Here is a 22,011-nt window from a genome sequence, read left to right as displayed (position 1 = left end):
CTGCTGAGCAACAGGTTGGTGTGGCACCACTGCAGAGAGTGGCATTGGGTGTAGGTAGTTACCAACACTAGATCGTCCCGATACCCCTCCACTTGTGACCTCTGCCTCCGAAGGTGGAGTAAGGGCATGTGTGATGCCTCGCTGCGTAGCAGTTGTGCCACATGCCAAAGAGCTTCATTACGGTTATTACAGTGAATGGGTGAAAGGACTGAAAAAGAGGCAGCAACTGCTGAAATGCCAAAACACTCTGCTGGTTGGAATACTCGTATCCAGAGACAACGTTTAACATTGAGTCCAAGAAGGTCTGGGTCTTTTGGGGTTGGAGGTGGGATTTCTTTGCATTTATGGAGAACCATCGGCTGTGAAGTAGTGAATTACTGTAAGCTGAAAACACAGTTTAAACCACGGGTACTCACCAACATTTTCTAGGGGGGAAAAAAAGACTGTTCTGTTGTATGACCTCAGGCTGCTTGATGTCAGCAGGATGGCAGGTGTTGCCCATATTGAATAGTAACCCAAGCCACTCGGACGGTTAACATAACAACTGACTTGCCTCTTAATTCACCATTTGTATTGTTGCTAAGATTGGGGGAAGCATGAATGTTTGTAAATTCATGTTTGCAAATTATGAATTTAATAAAATACTTCTCAATGCACTGATATACTAAGGTGAAATGCTTCTAGATGTTAAAGAAATGCACTTTATCTTAGATTTTTGGAAAGACATTAACATTTTTTCATGTTTGTTGCAAGATCTCTTTAAAAAAGAATGTGTTCATATAGTTAAGTGGTGCAGGACACCCTTACTTCTTTTCTTTTACTTTAGTTAATTCATGTAATTTAGTTGGAACTAAATGCTTGGCCCTTTAGTTAACATCTTTCAGAATATTGGTACTTCAAGTAAACAGCAGCCCATTGCTGCTGTTCACCATAGGCCGCATGTAAAGGTCAAGAGGGCAATATGTGGCCCTCAGGCCGTACTTTGAGTATTGGTGGTTTAAACAGGATGGCTTAGGGAAAAAAAGAAGAATGATAAAGAATGGAAAAGAAAAAGCACTGGAAAAGTAAAACACTGTCTCACCCTCCCTGGCACTGAAGTGCACTTTTTATACAGTGTATGTGCATATGTGATCACACAAAATGCAGTCACTCATAGCACAAGTTCGCCACCGGATGGAGGGCTGACGCACTGCTCTATGCTGTGCGCTGGAATGGGCGGAAGCAACATTTGAATTCCTTTTGAACAAACCAATGGATGAAGAGAGATGACCTAAAGACTCTCCTATAAATGTATATATTTATTTTTTATGATTTTCTTTTTCATTACATGTTGGTGGCAAAACAGCTAAAACTCTCTCTAAGCCTAATGATGTGTTAGAACAAAACAGTCACCTCTATGCTTTGCAAATGTGATAGTTGTTTACAAATTAACATATATTAAAACTTGTTAATGATAACAGTAAATCAACAGCAAAGCTCATATTCAATGTATGACCATGGGGAGTAATACCATTAGGTGTGACCAATAGAGTTATTTAAATCTCTTTTTTGTGACTCTTCCTGCGATTTATCAATATATTTACACCAGGCTTCAGTGACATTATTGTGATGTCATAAGGATTAAGGTCATATCAACAAAGCTTCAACAAGGTAAGAGCAGAGATACCAGGAGTTTTATAAAGGGCATGTGTGCAGTGTATCAGAGACCGGTAAGTTAAGGCTCCCAGGTTAAATAGTGCTTACCTTACATTTAACTCAGACCTATTTATGTAACCTATCTGTTTTTGGATATAGAAAGGAGGCTTTATGAATATGAATATATATATTTCCCGTTACACCAAAGTTTTTTCCACTCAACAAGGTATTTCCACGGCACCGCGAAGAAGAGAGGTCTGAACAGGTATTTCTTTTTCCAATATTTTATGACACCATTGGTGCAGAGAACATGAACGGTCTTCATGTTTCGGCGCTTTGCCTTCAACTGGACAATCAAAATAAAATTATGTAATTTGATATCACCTGACACAACAAGCGTTATGCAAAGCAACTTGATGATTGCATGCCCGATATATAAATAGTACATTTATGCATATCTCCATAATCCAAACAATAGGTTGGATAAGATACATTTTTTTTGCAATTTTCCACCGGTATCACTTGATAGCGTAACGCCTCGATAAATACAGGAATTGCACTTGTGGAACTCTGATATCACGTGACTTTATCAAGTAACACGGAGCCCGTCAAATGATGAACTCTGTGCGCCCCGGTGACATGCACCAACCACTTTTCAGGTGATGTGCATGCCGTCCAAGGAACATACCTCGGTTACAATTGGGTCACGTGATACAGCACCATGTGATCTTTGGTACCAACCAAAGACAATTGAAAAAGCAGGAAGTAAACACTCCATTTTAACATGCAGGGAGACAGGGACACTGCTTGACTGCGGAGCGGACCCGTAACCTTGACAAAGTAAGATAATCGTGTACTTACCTAATTTCTAAATCGAACTGAAGCACTAAATCGTGAGTAAAGAACCGACTAACAAGTTACTAAATGTTGATTTGATTTTTTCTAGTGTGTGACTTCAAGGACGGTCCATCCTTCAAACTCCATTTGACGTCGGTAAACTTAATTAAAAATCAAAACAACAAAACAAATGCCAGTGCTGATAAACATTCACTGCTTAACTTCCAACAATCACATGTGACACTCATGGTGATTGAATAGATAAAAGAATACATCTTTATTTAACTTTTTGATATTTTATATCTTTTTCAAAGATGGAGACTCAGTCCACGATATTATTTTCATGAACACTACAAACCATTTTCGGACCACAACCATATAAGATAAACATATAATTACAATTTGTTTTACATACACAAAAGACATTACAATAATTTTTTTTGTAAAAACATTTTGCCTAACTTGAGCAAGCTCAAATTCCAACAGATACTAAAGAGAGAAAAGAAAAGAAGCAAAGAAACCCAAAGGAAAGGTTTAGAAAAGATACACCCCAATCATAATATAAGATGTAACACAGGGCAAACTATAGACACCGTTAGGTATACAGGTCAAAAGAAAGAATCAAATTCATTGGTTGTAATGTATTTCATGGACCTGATACTCAAAATTTGTAATGTGACACTTGTCGGACACACAAACGGCCAACGTGTTTCACACCCACTGTAATGTTGGGGTTATCCTCAGTACCTGGAAAAAGAGCTTGTGTGTTCAGTGTTGTGGCATTCACTGGAGCCACTCGGCACTTTGTTTTCTTGGTTTTATTGATTGCCGGTAAACTTACTTAGACATGTAGGTAAACTTTATTAGCCACTTGTTGTTGTAGACTGGTGTATTACACCTTTGTCTGGCCACAGTTTGTTTGTCGTGCATAACTGACACTATGATTTGTCACTAGATAAAAAACGAAAACGAGTTAGCAACATTACGCACCTAAAAAGGGGTGCACATTAAGATATGCATACCCAGATATTAAATTATGAAATTCTCTTGTTTCAGATTTGACCATACGAGTAAAAGGTCCTTGAAGTATAATCTGTATATGAATGTGCATGCCTTTTGAATATAATATAAATTGCACAAAGCTATTAGGCTGCTCACTGATAAGCAGGGTAAACGAAGGTCCTGAATAAAGCCAAATGACAATTCGATGCAGTTTAATTGGCTGTAACAGGTCAACCGAATAGACACCTAGAATCATTAAAACCTACGATTGTCGCCATTTTTATTTTTAATCTAGCCCCTAAACCTATACCATAAAAAATGTATTTCAGGTTTGGGAGGTTATTTTAACATACCCATACTCCCTGCCTTCACTCATAGTTACCATAGTACTTTGCTTACAAACGTGTCGAGTCCACTCACACATTTCATATGTGTGAGCGAGGGTTCGATGATGAAGCATTCCACAGGTGGTACCTGCGGGTGAGGACCCTAATAATATATATATATATATATATATATATTTTCCATGGTTGGTTCCTTTCGCCACTCCAACAGCGCTCAGTACGGGTGCGGCGCCCTGCAGCTGAACCACGCTGCTGATATCTTATCCACAGCTCCCTCACAGGAAACAAATGGGTCGCACTCCACGGGTATTCTTTTTGCAGTTTTTTTATTTTATCGTTTTAAGTTACATTTCCACAGACATCTGCCTGTGGAAATGTAACTTAAAACGATAAAATAAAAAAACTGCAAAAAGAATACCCGTGGAGTGCGACCCATTTGTTTCCTGTGAGGGAGCTGTGGATAATATATATATATTTGTATATGTATTTATAGAAACTTCTTTCTATATCCAAAAACAAATAATTACATAAATAGGTCTGAGATAAATGTAAGGTGAGCACCGATTTGTCTAGGTGCTATTACTTACCGTCCACGTATACACTGCACACATGCACTTTATAAAACTCATGGTATCTCCTCTCTTAGTTTGTTGAAGCATAAGAACTGGGAAGATGAGGGTATACCTACCAAAAAATTTCCCACCCCTACTTTAGTTGTGGCGCATAGTAACAAAGCTACAATGGTGGCTGAGGATGTGGACGCCCTCAACTTGTTCCATATGAAGTGTAAATACACATCTAGCCCATACAATACTTGTCCATATAGCCTTTGGTGCTCTGGAGGAGGAGGAGCCACCTGATCTTCCTCAACTGGAGGAAATCACAACTGAATTAAAATGTCCTCCGAGCACACAAAAAGTTTTAACGTTGAGGTCGTGATATCCAATTTCACCCTTGTTTTCACTGTAGGCGTAATAGCAGACTTCATCAGGGCTATAATATAAATATAATAATATTATAGAGAGGAAACTGAATGCTGGTGGTCCCACCACCACCGTCAGGAGACACTAAAAGGCACCTGACGTGATCTAAGTAAAGAAATGTATAGTTGTTTGTGGTCAATTTCTGGCCAGTATTTATATCACAAGATTCAAGTACAGAGTAGCGTCTCCTTCAGGGTCTGTAAGTTAGGTGGGATAGTGCAAATGTAATCTAAAAGTGTGATAGAGAAATGTACATGTAGTGGGGGTTGTTAAAGCAGTGTAATCACCATTCATGTTGTGGTTCATGTGTGGATCGGTCATCTTATTGAACACCCCAGGAGAGTGCTAAACAAGTAACCCTAAGCGACCCACACGTTAGTCATGGGCGAGATGGGGCTCACCTCAATGCATGTATATAATGCTGCGTCCTCATATGCGAGTATGCAGGGTCTGTACAAAATCATCAGTCAGATAGTCAAAGGCAAGAGTATATTTACTCTGAAAGAGTAAGCAACATACCTAAGTAACAATGTAAACAATATACTTTGAGGACCAGGCAAGGCATTAGATCTTACACATCAGAGTACCAAAAAACAGTCTGTGATCGGATGCCTGTGTGGTACAGGTTAAAATCTGTAATAAAAAAGGAACATTGTACACCTATGTTAAGTGCTGCAAAGGAACTACTTGAATGAGAAATAAGTGTTGCACGCGAAGTAATACGAGATACAGTGTTAATGCTTAAACAATGGTTGCACCTGCGATCGTAGGCAACCCAAGTTCCAATACTTGTGGATACTGCGTGGTAAGGGTATCACGCGTCCCACTTTCAAATATAAATGTGGGGAACAAAATAGCTTTTTATAACCAAATGAGTTAGTGCAGTACTGTCCTGTGCACCATACGAGCCATGTACTAACAAGTGCATGTTTAAATAGGTATCTAAAGAAACTTAAAGTGTGACCGAATTGGAATGGATCTAAAGCGCTTACCCGTACTACAAGGTGTAAAAGAAAAGTGGCTCTCCCAACACTTTCATGTCGTCACAGCTATCCCGTGCGGTAACAGGAGTCCACTTAGTAGAAATATCACACTTTCTATTCTATTGTGAGGACGCTGCAGATCGGTAGTACTAGCAATCGAGGTTCCGTAGTAATAGTGGGACAAGAGACATTGCCAGTGTCTGGTGAGGTTTCCAAACCACTGGCATCTACTAGATCCTCATATCTGATCTCCCCTGGTTCCTCACGGGGGTGATGGAAGCCATAAAGGTCAACAGACCTCTCGAACTGTCGCCATCTCCAAGCCGGTAAAAGGAAAAAGGCACTGGCTCCGGCATGAAGGGCATGGAACAGGTTGAGTCAAACACCCCTCCGGCTCCGTATCGGAGACTGGTATTTTATTTATTTTGAAAGTTTTATAGAGCGCAAATAAGATCCCAGCGGATATCAGAGCGCTGTACAAACAACAAATGTTACTTATACCGAACATAAGAGCAGATCAAAACATATGTACAAGGCATATAGTAAAAACAGCATAATTAGGTGTAACATCAAAAGAAAGAAGTGTCTTGTGGGTGGGCGCATGTGCGTCTCGTCACAGGGTTTCCGTAGATTTTAATCATGTGAACTTGGCCATGAGGATGGCTTTAACTTCCTTTTTAAAAAAGGTAGTGGAAGGGTTGAGTCTGGTTTCTGGGGGTAGGGCATTCCAAATTCTGGGTGCCATCCCAGAGAAGCATCTGTTATACGTTTTTTTGTTATGGAATTTTTGTGGTTTCAGTAGTAGTTTTGCCGCACTTCTTGAGGATCTGGACCCACCAGAGATCGTCAATTGCTGTGCCAAATAGCTGGGTGACTTGTGATGCAGCGCTCTGTGTGTCATGCAGGCAATTTTCAGCTGGATTCTCGCCTCCAGGGGTAGCCTCTGCAAGGATTGAAGGTCCGGGGAGATGTGGGAGGAACGTTTAGATCCAGTTATGAGTCTTGCTGCGGCGTTGATTGATGCTCTGAGTGGTGCAGTTGATGTTTTGGGTAGGCCACAGAGGGAGACACATCCATATTCCACTCTGGGTATAACCAGAGCTTGTACTTCCTGTTTGAAGTCATTGTGTGGTAGGAAGGGTTTCATTTTCCTCAATGAGTTTATCTGGAAGTTGGCTCCCTTTGTAGCATTGCTGATATGTTTTTGGATGTTGAGGGTACTGTCTAAAGTGATTCTTAGTGATTTCGCTGAGTCTACGATGGTAGGTTGAACGTTAAACGCTGTAATGTGTTTGATCCAATCTTGCATTTTGGGGATTTGAGCCGGAGGAGCTATTAGTAGGAATTTGGTCTTTAGGGCATTCAGTTTGAGATGATTTTCTGCCAGTCAAATTTGGGTGTTCCTAAGTGCTGTATTAAGTAGTTTGACGTCCTCTAGGGTGTGTACCTTGAGGTATAGTTGTGTATCATCTGCGTACATGTGATATTGCACGTTAGAGGCTTGTAGGATTTCATTGAGAGGTTCTAGGAAGAGATTAAACAGTGTTGGGGACAGTGCAGATCCTTGCGGGACACCTAAAGATACTGGGACGGGTTTGGACAGGGTGTTATTGACTTTGAATTGTTGTGTCCAATTTTGGAGAAATGAAGTGAACCATCTAAGCACTGCCCCAGACAAACCCATTCTGTGTTTCAGGAGGTCTAACAAGTTCTCATGTTTGACCGTATCAAAGGATGAGTACACAGGATCTATTTTGGTCGAGTATTTGCAGCGCGTCGTCAATGATGTGTGTCACGGCTGATTCTGTGCTATGGCCTGCACGGAAGCCTGATTGGTGTTTGTTGACAAGATTAAAGTGATAAATATGTTTCGTTAGCTGTAGGTGCACACATTTTTCCAGCAGCTTGGCTAAGGTAGGGATATTGGAGATAGGGCGATAGTTGGTAAGGTACGTGGAGTCTAACGTGGGCTTCTTTAGAATGGGTGAAACATGGCCTACTTTGAGGGAATCTGGAATGCATCCTTGTTGAAGTGAACTGTTTATGATCTTGGACCAGAGAGGTAAAAGCAGTGGAGTGAGGTCTTTAACTGCGCTTGCCGGAAGCGGATCAGAGAGGTGGTTAGCTGGCTTCAATGCCCTGAGTATTTTGCCTATGGCATCTTCAGAGTAGGAGGTAAATGATGACCAGTCTGCATTATTTTTTGGGTTGGGCTTTGATAGGAGTTGGCATGGCACAGTTTGGGGAGCAGGAGGGATTTGTGTATTGGGTCTTGCATATAAGGATAGATCCTTTAGGAGGTCTTTCTTGATGGCTTCAGTCTTCGAGGTGAAGAAGGTGGAGAATTCTTTACAGTTTGGCTGCCGGCATTCTAAATCTTGTGGACGATGAGGTGCCTCCTTAGTTTGGATTTTGATCAGTTCAAATAGTTTTTTGGGATGATTTCTTGCCTGATCAAGTTGAAGGCTGAAAAAGTCGGCTTTGGTGCGCTTGATCTTTCGGAAATATGCGTTCCTTTTTGTCCTGAGGATCTTGAGGTGGTTGGGGATGGTAGTGATCTCCAGGCCCGTTCCGATGGGGGACTGCGCCACTGTGAGGCATTGGTAGCGCTGAGAACAGCACAACTTGAGTCGGCTCAGAGGAAGGTTGTGGCTTCGCGGGTGAGGCTGCTATGGATTCAGCACCAGATCCAAGGGGCTAGACTGGCACTGAGGGTGGACCTGCCAGTGTTAATCCAGTAGGAAACCAACGGGGCACAAAAATGATCTAAAGGGGCCGGGCCACCCAAATAGGAGGTCACGTCCTCAAAGTACTCCTTTAATTGGGTGGGGTTTGCTCCGGGAATCTTATGCCCACTCGTTCCTGCGCCTCGTCCAATGACTTGAAATAGCGTGGCGAAGTCAAAGAATGCTTCAACTCCTTTGACCTCTTTCGCTTATCGGACTTACGCGAAGATTTGGACAGGGGCGACAATCATCTTGGTCAGCTCCGCAAGCAGTCCTGGGACCTTCCACACAACCAGGATCTTGAGTGTTGTAGGGTCATCTGATGAAGAGCAGGGAGAAGCTTCAGGAAACTTTCCAGCAACACCATCAAATTCAAGCGCACATGCCTTGGGGTCACGTTTGCGATAAAGCACCACAAGTTAACCAAATGTGGGTCTGTCACGGTCATCTGCATGTGACAGGCACCACATGGCTTTAAATCTGTAGGCTTTTTAGGGAACATCTCTAGCACACCAAGAGAATAATCTCAAAAGAATTGTTGACAAAAGGTCGAAAAAAGGTCAGTCAAAAACGGATTGGGGTAGCTTTCTGCGGATCCTCTTCTTTCTTCTCCCCTCCAACTCCAATATTAAACCTACAGACCAAAGTCGAATATGGCTTCCTTATTGTCTAATTTCTTTATGTTGTATTTCCTTATAGCTCTGGTTAAATGGTTGTCAAAGTGTTGCAGCTTTTAGATCACAACTAAATTGAACAAAGTACAATACTTCACTCACAACCTATACACAATAGGTTTGACTTGTTAACTTTTCGATAAAAAGTGTTTGCTAGTATAGGTCTGCACTTTGGAGCTCATTCATCTTGTTGTTGGTAATTGGCTGCTGTCAAAATGGTCAAGCTTATAAGGCAAGGGATTTTTGCACAGCTGTGTTATATTGTAGTCTATTGCTGATATTCTAAAAATAAACAAAAAGGAGTGCCAGTACTGCTATTTAATTCGACTCAACATATGTCTCAAAACATCCGAATTAAACAAAATGCTTTGTACTCATATCTGTGTTTTGATTCTTTGTCACTTTATTTTAATCAATGATTTTTGATTCTTAAGTTTTTTGGTTTTCTTGATTTAACAATTTCGCAAATTTTTAAGACCTTATGTACACAACAAATACATTAATCAAACCAACAATTTACAACACATTATATACATTTTTTACATTTCTCAAAATTCATACATTCAGTCATACCCCTCTCATACAACCACAGACAACATAAAATTATAAATATAAACTGGAATTCTGCTATTCACAGGAAAGCCATCAATTGTTGTTTTTTTTTAAAGAACCTATTGTTTTCAATTGTCTAGGACTTCTTATGTCTTTATGGCCTTGGTAGTCCAACTAATTGATGGCTTTCCTGTGAATAGCAGAATTCCAGTTTATATTTATAATTTTATGTTGTCTGTGGTTGTATGAGAGGGGTATGACTGAATGTATGAATTTTGAGAAATGTAAAAAATTTATATAATGTGTTGTAAATTGTTGGTTTGATTAATGTATTTGTTGTGTACATAAGATCTTAAAAATTTGCGAAAATTGGTAAATCAAGAAAACCAAAAAACTTAAGAATCAAAAATCATTGATTAAAATAAAGTGACAAAGAATCAAAACACAGATATGAGTACAAAGCATTTTGTTTAATTCGGATGTTTTGAGACATATGTTGAGTCGAATTAAATAGCAGTACTGGCACTCCTTTTTGTTTATTAGTAGCTTGTGGCCAAGCTGTGCTGTTGGGGGCCCGGACCCAGTGGTGGTTTTTCGTGATATTCTAAAAAGGCACTTTTTACTTTGGCGCAATGATACTGATGTACCATGATTATGTAGTTCTAGGATGATACCCCATGTTAAAACAAACACGACATTTCAATCCATTACTTTTGAGCACCTACATTTTAATTTCTCTTTGGCGAAGAAGTGCGTGAACATCGAAAAAGGACAACATTCCATGACCTACCAATCACACATCCATTAGTGAAAGAACAAGTTAATTATCTTGCACTGGGAGAGAATCATTTCCCATTGAGTTGCTGCCCCCTCGCTCCCTGTGACATTACACCAGCTTTTATTTCACAGAGAAAATGTTAACCTAGCCGAGTCAGCCTTTATTAGCGCAGTCCAAGTCCATTAATCACAGGCTGGTAATTGTTAATAATCAACCTGGAAACCAACGACCCTTCTAACCGATGTTAGGCACTCATAAATCTGGATAAAGAAAATTAACCATACCGTTAATATCGGCGCTTTCAAATCTGACCCAGACAATTTTTTCCTTCTCTTCAGTTGGCTGTGCTCCGCTGTAAGCCTACACAAGGAACAGAAATAATTAGGGAAACAAAGAGTCTGCAACTTGCTCTGGCTTTGTTAAAAACCAGTGGTCCAAGCATGAAGTGTGTACTGGGCCCACTGCAGTTTTAATTACAAGGAAAGATGGTTTCTTAATGCAGTCTTAGTTTCTTAATTAAAAAATTACCAGTAATGTGCACATGTCCAAAACAGCTGATGGACAAGTTAGAGGCCAAACGAGAAACAACCTGTGCCATGGGCGCCTTCACTGCAACACGGGTTACAGATACACCTGTGAGAGAGCGCAAACTGACTTAAATGTATGAGTACATCACACTTACCAGTAGTAAGCACAAATCATGAGGAGAAATGCCATGAGTGCTAATAGTATCTGCAATTATATTCTGAATGTATAGCTAATATAGAGATTTAAGTAGAAGTGGAACTAATACAGAAATGTGTGACATTATATGATTTTAGTAGATGTGATTATTTTTGAATCCATGTCGTGTAGCTGTTAAAATGTAAGATGGTATGCGGTTAAACGCAGAATGTGGTAGGCCTCAGGGCCAGAGCTAAAAGGGAAGGTGTTTCTTTTCACGACACAGATTGTATTAATGTTTTGGTCATTGCATTAAATGGGCCATGATTTATAGAGAGGTTTATTGAATAATAGAATAAGAATATTAACATGTTTAATTAATGAAGAAGTTGAATGCTATAATCATGACGAGAAATATTGTAGGCCTGAAATGTTTTAACATTGATTTATACGTACATGTCTGGGCTGAGAAATGTTGCAAGCCTTTTTCTTTTTGGAAGTCTATGAGAGTTGGGTTCTTGGCTGCAGATATCTGTCTGCAAAGGAAGAGGGGGGATCCAATTATAAATGAATGAATAGAGGTCTGTTCAGTAGACGGCCTAGACATGGAGGAGGGTTCCGGAATGTTTGAGGGGTATCAGCGGGCCGGAGAAGAGTCTGAGAAGCAAGGTCAACTCTAACGTATGAGGCCCAATACAAAGCATCATGGAAAAAGCCAGAAGCTACACCACGTGAGGGGCGTCTCGCAAGGGGCGTCTCAAATGTTGTTGACTGTTTTGTATTAGGGACAGCACCCCTGGGTGGAGTTAGAGCAGAGACCTGAGGACCCTTTAGAGAGCGGATGGGTAGGCAGAGAGGGGTCATGACTGGAGAATTATAGGTTTTCACCAAGAGACTTAGAGTGAGTGACTTCCCTTGGGGGTCATTTACTGCTGACACCTTTGTTAGGTTGGGATTTGGTTAAGTAGGGATACCATCTAGAGCAGGGTAGGGACAGCCTAACCTGTGCGTTTTCCTCCAACCTAAATGAAGGAGAGATATGCGTCAATGCTGATAGCTTTATTATTCTTAGAACTTGTGTTAGTGATTTCCGTTGCTCGTCTGAGGGCTTTCCGAGAGCACATGTATGTAATTGGACCTGTGTATCTCGTGAATCTCATTCTGAGATGCCTGTATTTGCAGCTTATCATATCTTTACAATAAACTTTTGAAAGCTAGAAGTTGTTTGTGATCTTTGGGAGCAGAGTCCTTTATTGGGTGAACTAACTTGGAAATGGGTGTACTGTTTTCCTCCAAGACAGGCAACAAAGGTTCAGTCGACCAGATCGAGGTTTAGGTCAATAGATATAAGGTATCGATCAAAATCTCGCCCTTTCAGTTGGTAGCTATAGAGGATGGTTGCCTTCTTGAGGACGGTGACCTAGGCCAGGTTAGCTTACCCCAAGGCCCCTAGAGATCGATGATCGGAAGAACAGCCCGCTGAAGAAGATCCGGATGACGTGAGACAGAAAAGGCAGCAGTATCGGTCGAGAGTGAGTATAAAGGGTTATGCGTGTTAGATTGCGGTGTTTTGTATTGTATCTATGTTGTAATGTCTGGCGGAGTTGAATGTCTGTAGAGTGACTGTGGAACAGGTTGTGAGCGCGCGCAACCGGTGGAAATCTTAAGTTCAAGGAGAGCTTAAGTGGTTCGGGTGTATCGGACACCCAGAGTAATTGTCAACTAGTGTGAAGGGGGTCATGAGGTACCATTGATCACCCGAGGGACCGAGATAGGGGGACCGTAAGAGTGAGTGCGTGAGTAACGGACGCTGGTCGGAAGTTACTGTGTGTGTAAGCAACCTATCAGAGAGACGATAGACATTTCGTCAGTTGTGTTGACAATTACAGATAGACTGTGGACGTACAGTCGAGAGAAGTGACCGCTTGGTCGGAAGTAGTCATTTTTCGGTGTATGAATGGGACGCATGCATAACCGGGAGACGAGTTGAGAAAGGAGGGGTGCTGCTGCGAAGCGGAGAAAAGTGACGTCAGAAAGTGTCGCGCAGTGATTGGCCGACCGGAGAAAGACCGCGCTGTGATAGGCCAGCTAGCAAAGACGTCAGACAGGGTCGCGACGTGATTGGCCGACCGGAGAAAGACCGCGCTGCGATAGGCCAAGCTAGCAAAGCCGCGACAGGATTGGTGGATTGTCATCAGGAAGTAAACAGAGTAGCGAGGCTGGATATTGTGCGCATAATTATGAAGTGTTTTAAATGGCTGAAAGCGGTGTTTAAAAAAGAGAAGCGGGGATCGTATGAAGGGGAAGAAGCCCCGCCGGAGGGTACGCCAGCTCGTTATATGGCAGTAAATGTTGGGCTGCATACGATCCTTTGGATATCAGAGTGGAGTAAGATTACTGAAGGAAATGAGGAACTGACGTTCCCAAAGTACGGGACGTTCAGATTAGAGGTGTTACATCGATTAAAATCAGTCATGACCTCAATGAGACCCTTGCCTAGACCAACCCAGTTTGAAGCTCTTGATGCATGGATTAGGGCAGCGCATGAAAAGAATATGAACAGACGACAAGAAAGGGTGAAACGATCGGTAAGGGCAGTGCAGGATGCCAGGTGGGATGCGGATGCTAAAAGATGGAGAGTGCATAACATGGAAGTAAATAAACTGTACCCAGTGTTAGAGGCGCCCGTAAATAAAAGCCCCCTAGAAGAAGATGATGAGAGCGAAACAGAGGACAGCCTGATAAACAGATTACTGACAGACAGGCCACCCCCGTATAATAGAGCAGGGGGAGAGGTCGAGCATACAGAAGGAGAAAAGGGGGGCAATGCAGGAGAGCATAGACCGCTTCCCAGTTCAGAGTGGGATCCTGAGGCAAAGAAAGAGCTGTCCCAGCCTAGTCAGGTGCAACAGGTAGTCGGGAGGTTTGTGGTACAAAGAGCGCCGGAAACGGAGAGCGCCACATCCTACGCATTACCAGATGCACTACAGGTACCTGTTACCATAGGTCCTATAATATCGATATATGACCAAGAGAGAGCAAGAGGGGAAGAACGGGTACGGAAGGACAGAGAAAGAGCAGAGAAGGCAAGGAGGAACGATACGATCAATTCCCCAAGTCAGATGCCGATACCCAGAGAGTGGAGCACCCCGATGCACACAGCAGGGGACCCAGGAGGAGATCCTGGGGGCCCTAGATGGCCAGTAGATCTGAGGGGATCTGGACGAAAATCCTTTCAAGAGCTAAATGAGTACATGAAGCAGTGGGATGAGGCAGTGAAGGCTCAAAAGAACATCATAGCTGCGGAAGCAGAAAGGGAAAGTCAGGACAGCCGAGCTCGGACTCACTGCGGGGCTGGGGAGAGCAGCCCGGAGTGGGACTGTAGAGAGAGAGAGAGTAGGGGAGTCACCCATTGGGCCCGGAGTGGAGGTAGAACAGACCTGGAAAACGGGGGCCCCGGGAATGGGAGGGTGGCGCGCCCAATACTCAGTGAAGGGGAGAGGAGAGCGCAAGAGTATAGAAACAGCTTTAAGTGTCCACACTGTGTACCTGGCACCAGAGAACTGAATGGGAGTTGTGAGAGGTCGCACCATAGTCCCTGTGATGACGGAAATGAGCGCAGCCCAGGGAATATGGGGAACCAAGAAGGATCGTATCAGATACTGAGGGATACTAGGCAAAGGGAGAGTAGAGAGCAGAGGGAAAATAACAGAGAGGTGTGCGGTGAGAGGAGAGAAGAAGAAGAGAGTGGGCAGAGCAAGAGTAGGGGTAACAGGCCCGTGTTCCATCACCTTCCAAGATCGGATGGCCGAGCATGGGACCTGGAGAGATGGGAGCAAGGGAGGGCACCCATTAACTCTCCCGAGCCCAAACGTAGAGCTCGAAGTTGGGATGGTAGGGAGACCAGTGAGCCCCCTTCGAAAGACATATTGCGAGCTGAGATAAAAGCCAAGAGACTCGATGTCACCAGTTTAAGGTCAGACCTGGATGACATGGTAGATGGTACCCTGCCTTTAGAGAGAATGGAAATGTATGAACAGGATGAAATACTGTATATGGCAAAGGACATTACTCGAAAAGCGAGAGCAGTCCATGAGAAGTTAGTCGAACTAGCAGGCAAATATATGGTGGACTTGTCAAGAACCAAAGCATTACAGGGTAACCACAGGCTACATTATACAGATCGAGACCTAGATGAGAGGAGAACGATTGGGCTGAAAACGCACATAAGGGAACTGATCGCTGGAATAAGGACATGGAGGGCACTAGATAAGTGGGAAGAGAGGTGGTCCAAGAAAGGGACCGGCAGGAGAAGCACGCTTGGTATGACACCAGGAGGACAGCAGGGAATAGAAGCTTACCCTTTGCGTGAAGTCGCAAATGGGAACTATGTACATGTCCCTTGGAGTAGGGGAGATTTAGCTGCTTTTACCACCTCCTTCCCCAAATTGCGGGAAAACCCAGTGGAGTGGTACAAGCAAGTGGAGAGATTTGTAAAAATCTCAAAGGTCCTTTGGATAGATCTAAACACGCTGTTTGACATTGTAGTACCAGGAGATCTGTGGACAGCATGCAAGGTTAGCGCTGAGTGGCCCACAACGGAGCCAGAGAGAGATGCCAAGACTAATGGGCCGTCCGAGATTGTGATGGCAAAATTCGAGAGAGTGATGACTTGGCTGAAAGAGAAAGTGCCAATGCAAGACATAGATTGGGTCAGAATAGACCGAACAAGACAGGAACCCAAAGAGACAGTTCACGAATATTACGAGAGATTGCTGAAGGCGTTTAAACAGTATAGCGGCTTGGATGTAATGGATCCAAAAGACATAGGGCAATTTGTGTCCAAGTTCGTCCTGGGACTGAGACCGGATATTAGTTTAATGATTCAGCAACACTCGATTTGTTGGCAAACAAAACCCCTAGACGAAATACTGAGATATGCCAGGTACTGCTGTGATGAGATAGACTCCAAGGCTAAGAAACTAAAAGAAAAGTTGATGGTGGTACAGATGCAGGCAGCAGGGAAGGGGGGACAACAGCAACAGCAGCAAGGAACAGGTACAGGAGGAAAGAAGCAGTACAGTCAGAACAAGGGCAATGAGGAGAGTTCCACCTTTAGACCCAGAATAGATATAGCTGCCTTGAAGAAAACGACTAGGTGCCACCAGTGTAACGAGGTGGGGCATTGGAAACGCGAGTGCCCCTACAATGTAGAGATAGGAGAGCAAGAGATAGAGGAGGAAGAGGTCCAGAGCGCGCCTACAAGAGGGGGGACGCCATACCAAGGAAAGGTGCTCAAAGGGGGGGGGGCTCCTCCCCGAGCCCAGTTCCCACAACCTCCTCGAGTAGGGACTATGGGTAAGACCTATAGACAAATGCCCCTGTTTGTAGAAGGGGAAGAGTGCTATTATGTGGACCCATTAACCGGACAGAGAGTGGAGAGAGAAGACTGCACCCTCGGGGCAGCCTTGGAGGTGGATCAGAGGGGACCCTATGTGGAAGCAGAAGTAGCAGGGTGCCCTACGACATTTCTGGTGGACACAGGAGCCACTAGATCCACGATCAGATCAGCTGCAGTTCCAGACCTGCCCATGTCTGGAGAGACCATACAAGTGGTGGGGGTCGCAAACAGGAGAATAACCAGCCAATTGACAGAACCGGTACAGGTGAAAATAGGGAAGTACAGCGATGAGCACCAGTTTGTGGTTTGCGATTCAAGCCCTGTGTGTCTGCTAGGAAGAGACCTGTTGTGTAAATTGAATTGTACTATATACTGTACACCTCAGGGAGTGGAGGTATTGACCAATGATGATGACGCAGATTTCAAAGTTGCAAACTCAAGAATATGCGTGGAGCTGTACCCTACTTTGACAGTAGATGAGCTCCCCTGGGACTTGAGAGAGACAGTGGCACCAGAAGTATGGGATTTCACTGGGGAAGAGATTGGATTGGTCAAAGGGGTGGACCCAGTGAAAATTGTAGTGAAACCGCATGCTGAGTTCCCAAGAACACCCCAATATAAATTGACTCCAGAAACGATTGCAGGCATAAAACCCGTGATCGAGTCCATGATTAAACAGGGAATACTGAAAGAAATCGTGGGTAGTCCATGCAACTCCCCGATTATGGGTCTGCAGAAACCAAATGGGAAATTTCGGATAGTACAGGACCTTCGAAAGATTAATAACATAGTCGTTTCGTGTTGTCCAGTGGTACCGAATCCATCAGTGATACTGTTTCAGATTCCATTCCAAGCTGAGTGGTTCACTGTGATCGATCTTTGTCAGGCTTTCTTTTCGATCCCTCTGGACGAAGAAAGCCATTTTCTTTTCGCATTTAAGCTGGAAAATCGCGTCCTAACATGGTGTCGTATCCCTCAGGGGTATACAGAGAGCCCATCGATCTTTAACCAGCTTTTGAAGAAAAATCTTGAAAGTCTAGTGCTGCCCCAGAAGTCAGTTCTGGTCCAGTACATAGACGACCTCCTTGTGGCGTCAGAAACAGAAGAAGCTTGCAGGGAGGACTCCATTGCTTTGTTAAATCACCTAGCTGCCAATGGGCACAAGGTGTCCCCGGGAAAATTGCAGTACTGCCTGACAGAAGTGCAGTACTTGGGACACAGAATAGAGAAAGGCAAACGAAAGGTGTCACCAGACAGGATAGAGGCGATCATGAAAATGAATGCGCCTAAGACACAGAGAGAGGTCAGGATGTTCCTAGGGATGGTGGGTTATTGCCGACAGTGGATCGTGAACTTTTCACTGAAAGCAAAGCCCTTGCAAAAACTGACGCACAAAGAGGTGAGCGATCCGGTACCATGGGACAAAGACTGTTTGATGGCGTTCCTACAGCTGCGAGAGGACCTGTGTCGTGCTCCGGCATTGGGAATGCCTGATTACAATAAACAATTTTTTCTTTACTGTTGTGAGAGAGAAGGTTGCGCGTTGTCTGTGTTAGTCCAAATCCATGGGAATGCCCGTAGACCAGTTGCTTATTTCTCGGCTACTTTAGACCCAGTAGCCGCAGCGTTGCCCGGATGTCTCAAATCCGTTGCTGCAACGGGTGTCAGCATTGAGAGATGTGAAAATATCGTCATGGGGCACCCGTTAGAGGTGTGCGTGCCCCATTCTGTTGAACTGTTGATGACCAGGACCAAAACACAGCATCTGACCAACAGCAGGCTCACGCGCTATGAGCAAGTTATTCTTGCTGCAGAGAATGTGACCCTCAAGAGATGCTCTGTTTTGAACCCTGCCACCTTGATGCCACTTCCAAATGATATCGAAGATGATGATGAATATACAGACCATGACTGCCTTGATGTGACTGAACTATGCACCAAACCCAGACCCGACATCGTAGATGAGCCACTGACTGACCCAGATGAAATTTTCTTTGTCGATGGCTCATGTGTAAGAGACGAAGTTGGGCAGTTGAGAGCAGCTTATGCTGTTTGTACAATTACTGGAGTTGTGGAAGCTGGGTGCCTGGAAGGAGTACACTCCGCTCAGGTAGCCGAGATTATTGCCCTGACACGTGCTTGCTTGGCAAGCAATCAAATTCGAGTCACCATATACACCGACAGCCAATATGGTTATGGGGTAGTTCATGATTACGGGCAGTTATGGTCTCAAAGAGGTTTCATGACCTCTTCAGGCTCTCCCATTCGCAATGGAGAGTTTGTGCGCCTGTTGTTAGAGGCGTTGCAATGCCCAGCAGGTATCGCAGTTGTAAAGTGCACCGCACATACCAGAAATGAGGACTTTGTTTCGAAAGGCAATAGATATGCTGATGAAGTTGCGCGGTATTGCGCGGAACAAGGGTACTCTTTCACAGAGGTGGAAGTGGGCGGAATAAATGTAAGAACTGAATTAGCCATGATACTGGAAACTGTTGATACTTGGGATGAACTGTCAAACATGCAAGAAAATGCTCCTGATTCTGAAAAAGAAACATGGGAAAAGGCAGGATGTGTAATGGGTGAGTCCCATTTTTGGGTCTCAGCAGACGGCAGAGCAGTGTTGCCCAATGAGATGGTGAGTCCAATGGCTAGACTCATACATGGTCCCGTACACTTAGGGAGAGATGCTATGCTGAGAGTGTTTAGACAAACTTGGTACAATCCTAAGTTTAGAATAGCAGCAGAAGCAGTGTGCCAGCGTTGTGTGACCTGCCAGCAGCTGAACGTAGGAAAAAGAACACCAGTTGCACTAAGTCACATAGGAAGGTCTGGAGGTCCATTCAATCGAATGCAGATAGATTTCATTGAAATGCCAAGGTGCAACCGCCTCCGCTATGTCCTGGTGGTTGTTTGTGTGTTCTCCAGATGGGTTGAGGCATACCCTACACGTAGGTGCAACACCCTCACAGTGGCCAAGTTACTGCTCAGGGAACTCATTCCTCGCTTCGGGGTGCCGGCCTTTTTGGAATCAGATAGGGGAACACATTTTAACAGCGAGCTTGTGAAGATGATTTGTGTAGCGTTAAATATTGATCAGAAGTTGCATTGCAGTTACCGACCAGAAGCCTCAGGAATTGTGGAGCAGATCAATGGCACGATCAAGGCCAGAATAGCCAAAGTTTGTTCCTCAACGACCCTGAGTTGGCCTGATGCCCTGCCATTGGTTCTCATGAGCCTTCGTAGTACCCCAGACAGAAGAACGGGGTTATCACCACATGAGGTGTTAATGGGGAGAGCAATGAGGCTGCCATCTGTCCCAGCTACTGCACTGTTAAATATCACAGATGATATGATCCTGGACTATTGTAAGGGGCTGTCTGACGCCATTCGTTCTGTGTCCCTTCAGGTGCAGGCTGCCGAGGTTCCAGCGTGCCAGGGCCCGTGCCATGACCTGTACCCTGGGGACTGGGTCCTGGTGAAAAAACATGTGAGAAGAAGCTGCTTGGATATTCGTTGGCGTGGGCCCTTCCAGATCATCCTGATCACGAACACAGCTGTGAAGGTGGGAGGCCTGCCCAACTGGATCCACGCGTCACATACGCGAAGGGTTCCAGCACCTCGGGAAGAAACAGCTCCTCTCTCGGATAGACGTCCAGAAGAGGACCGAGAAGCCATAGAGGGGGCTAGCCAAGCTGTAGAGGTGCCAGAGGAAGCAGGGAACGAGTCTGACCAAGCTGAGGACGGTCAGTACAACAGCGAAACAGAAGACGCTACAGAAGGAGAAAGTAGCTGGGAGTACGAGTCAGACCCTGACAGGTCTGAGAGAGAGCGAGAACAGACCAGAAGGAGAAGGAGTAGAAGGGCACGTGGAGAAGCTAATTGGCCGCAAAGAAGGAGCTCTAGCCTGAGGTCAACTCCAGAGTTAACCCTTCCTCCGATATCAGAAGACTCAGACCCAGAAGAAGGTGCTCAGGGCGCTGAAGCACCCGACCGAAGAAGGTCAAGAAGAGTGCGTGTGCCTAACAGAAGATACTCCACACCTGAGTGGACATATCTGGCGACAAATGTCTGTGAAACCGGAGACAGGGAGGATCCGAGCGGTGGTGGTGTCCAGTTCTGAGCCCATTATCACCGTGGAAATACGACTGTTGGTACCCGGTGTCGAACAAGAAGGGTCACTAACATTCATGATCCCCAGACCTCCCCGCCTCAGCAAGTTAAAACACATGTTCCTTTCAGAATTGCAATTCCCCGACTTTGGTACAACGATAACAGCACATGAAGAGCACAATCTTCGTTTGGAAATACTGAACTATGCTATTGAAGCTACAGGCACAAACCTAATAGTAGACTGTTAAAGGACTTTGTAAATAAAGCAAGCAGAAAAAGAAGATTACCTAGCGCCCAGGAAGCAGAGAATTTTAGGGAACTTCCCTTGAGTTGATGGAGAAGGGCTAGGGTTGTCTGTATTGAACTGTTAAAGGACTTTTGCGAAGAAGGTTGTCAGCTTCCAGTTGTGTGGATTCTAAAGACAAAAGGATTAAAAGAGACTGTAAAGGAACGAGAGGAAAAGAACTTTTTGATAAGATAAGAGAGAGCCATATTGTCTGACGAAATGGAGGCCGGCACCCAGAACCGCAGAGCTAAATGTATAATAGGTACACTAATAGTAGGAGTGATAATATTAATAGCTTTAGTGGTAACAATTTCTTATGTAAAGGGACATGAGGAAGAGGCAAAGGTAACTGATGTGAATTCTGTAGAAACGCTTACACCTACTGTTGCTGGTGAGAAAAGGGAAAACACTCAAGAGAAAGCGTTATTAGCTGCAGAAGCCCGCAGGTTACACGTAGATGAGTCCCAAGGAGACTTTAGGTCAAATGCTTATGCTAAACTCTTATATGAATACGTGGATGCCATGGAGGTTAAGGATTGCTACGTCTGCATGCAGTTGCCGGCGTCTGTAGATGAAGGAATTCGATATCATCACCTCCCGCTGACATATGGCATTACATGTAGCTTATTGCTTAGTATATTTTATGAGAGAGATAGTTTTGAATACTATTTCTCCAATTATGATTCAGTGTTGCCAGAAGTCCCAAATTATAAGCAGATGAACAAATGGGACTACTGGAAGAGTGAAGACAGATTGGCCAAGTTCTTCATTCCTTGGATTACCTTAGATACTTCACATGCCCGTAGAAATAATCTGACATGCAAGGTGTCAGAAGTCGAGAAGAAGTTCATAGGGCAGGTGGATGATCGTTACAGGAGACAAAAGATTTTGAAAAAATCAGGACAATGGAAAACAGATTGGACCGAGGAAGAGAAGGCACACAAGAGAAAGGGTAGTAGTGGTCCAATAGCTTTAGATAAGACGCAGAGAGGAAAGCTATGTCTTCACCGAGCCAAAACGTATTATGAAAATGTATA

The 22,011-nt window shown here is 44.0% G+C and overlaps 1 protein-coding gene across 3 annotated transcripts in view; it reads right to left on the bottom strand.

Moving 5' to 3' along the window:
- Positions 1–22,011, bottom strand: part of BCAS3 (BCAS3 microtubule associated cell migration factor) — a 4,343,716-nt gene that overhangs the window by 4,217,755 nt on the left and 103,950 nt on the right. For all 3 annotated transcript variants that reach the window (XM_078679810.1, XM_078679809.1, XM_078679811.1), the window contains exon 4: positions 10,799–10,874. In XM_078679810.1, coding sequence (XP_078535936.1) covers positions 10,799–10,874 — 76 coding nt within the window. The remainder of the gene's footprint in view (positions 1–10,798; positions 10,875–22,011) is intronic.

Source organism: Lissotriton helveticus, chromosome 3_1 (genome assembly GCF_964261635.1).
Source record: "Lissotriton helveticus chromosome 3_1, aLisHel1.1, whole genome shotgun sequence".
Classification (NCBI taxonomy): domain Eukaryota; kingdom Metazoa; phylum Chordata; class Amphibia; order Caudata; family Salamandridae; genus Lissotriton; species Lissotriton helveticus.
Note: the sequence above shows the minus strand (reverse complement) of the source record. Positions and strands in the feature narration are given on the sequence as shown.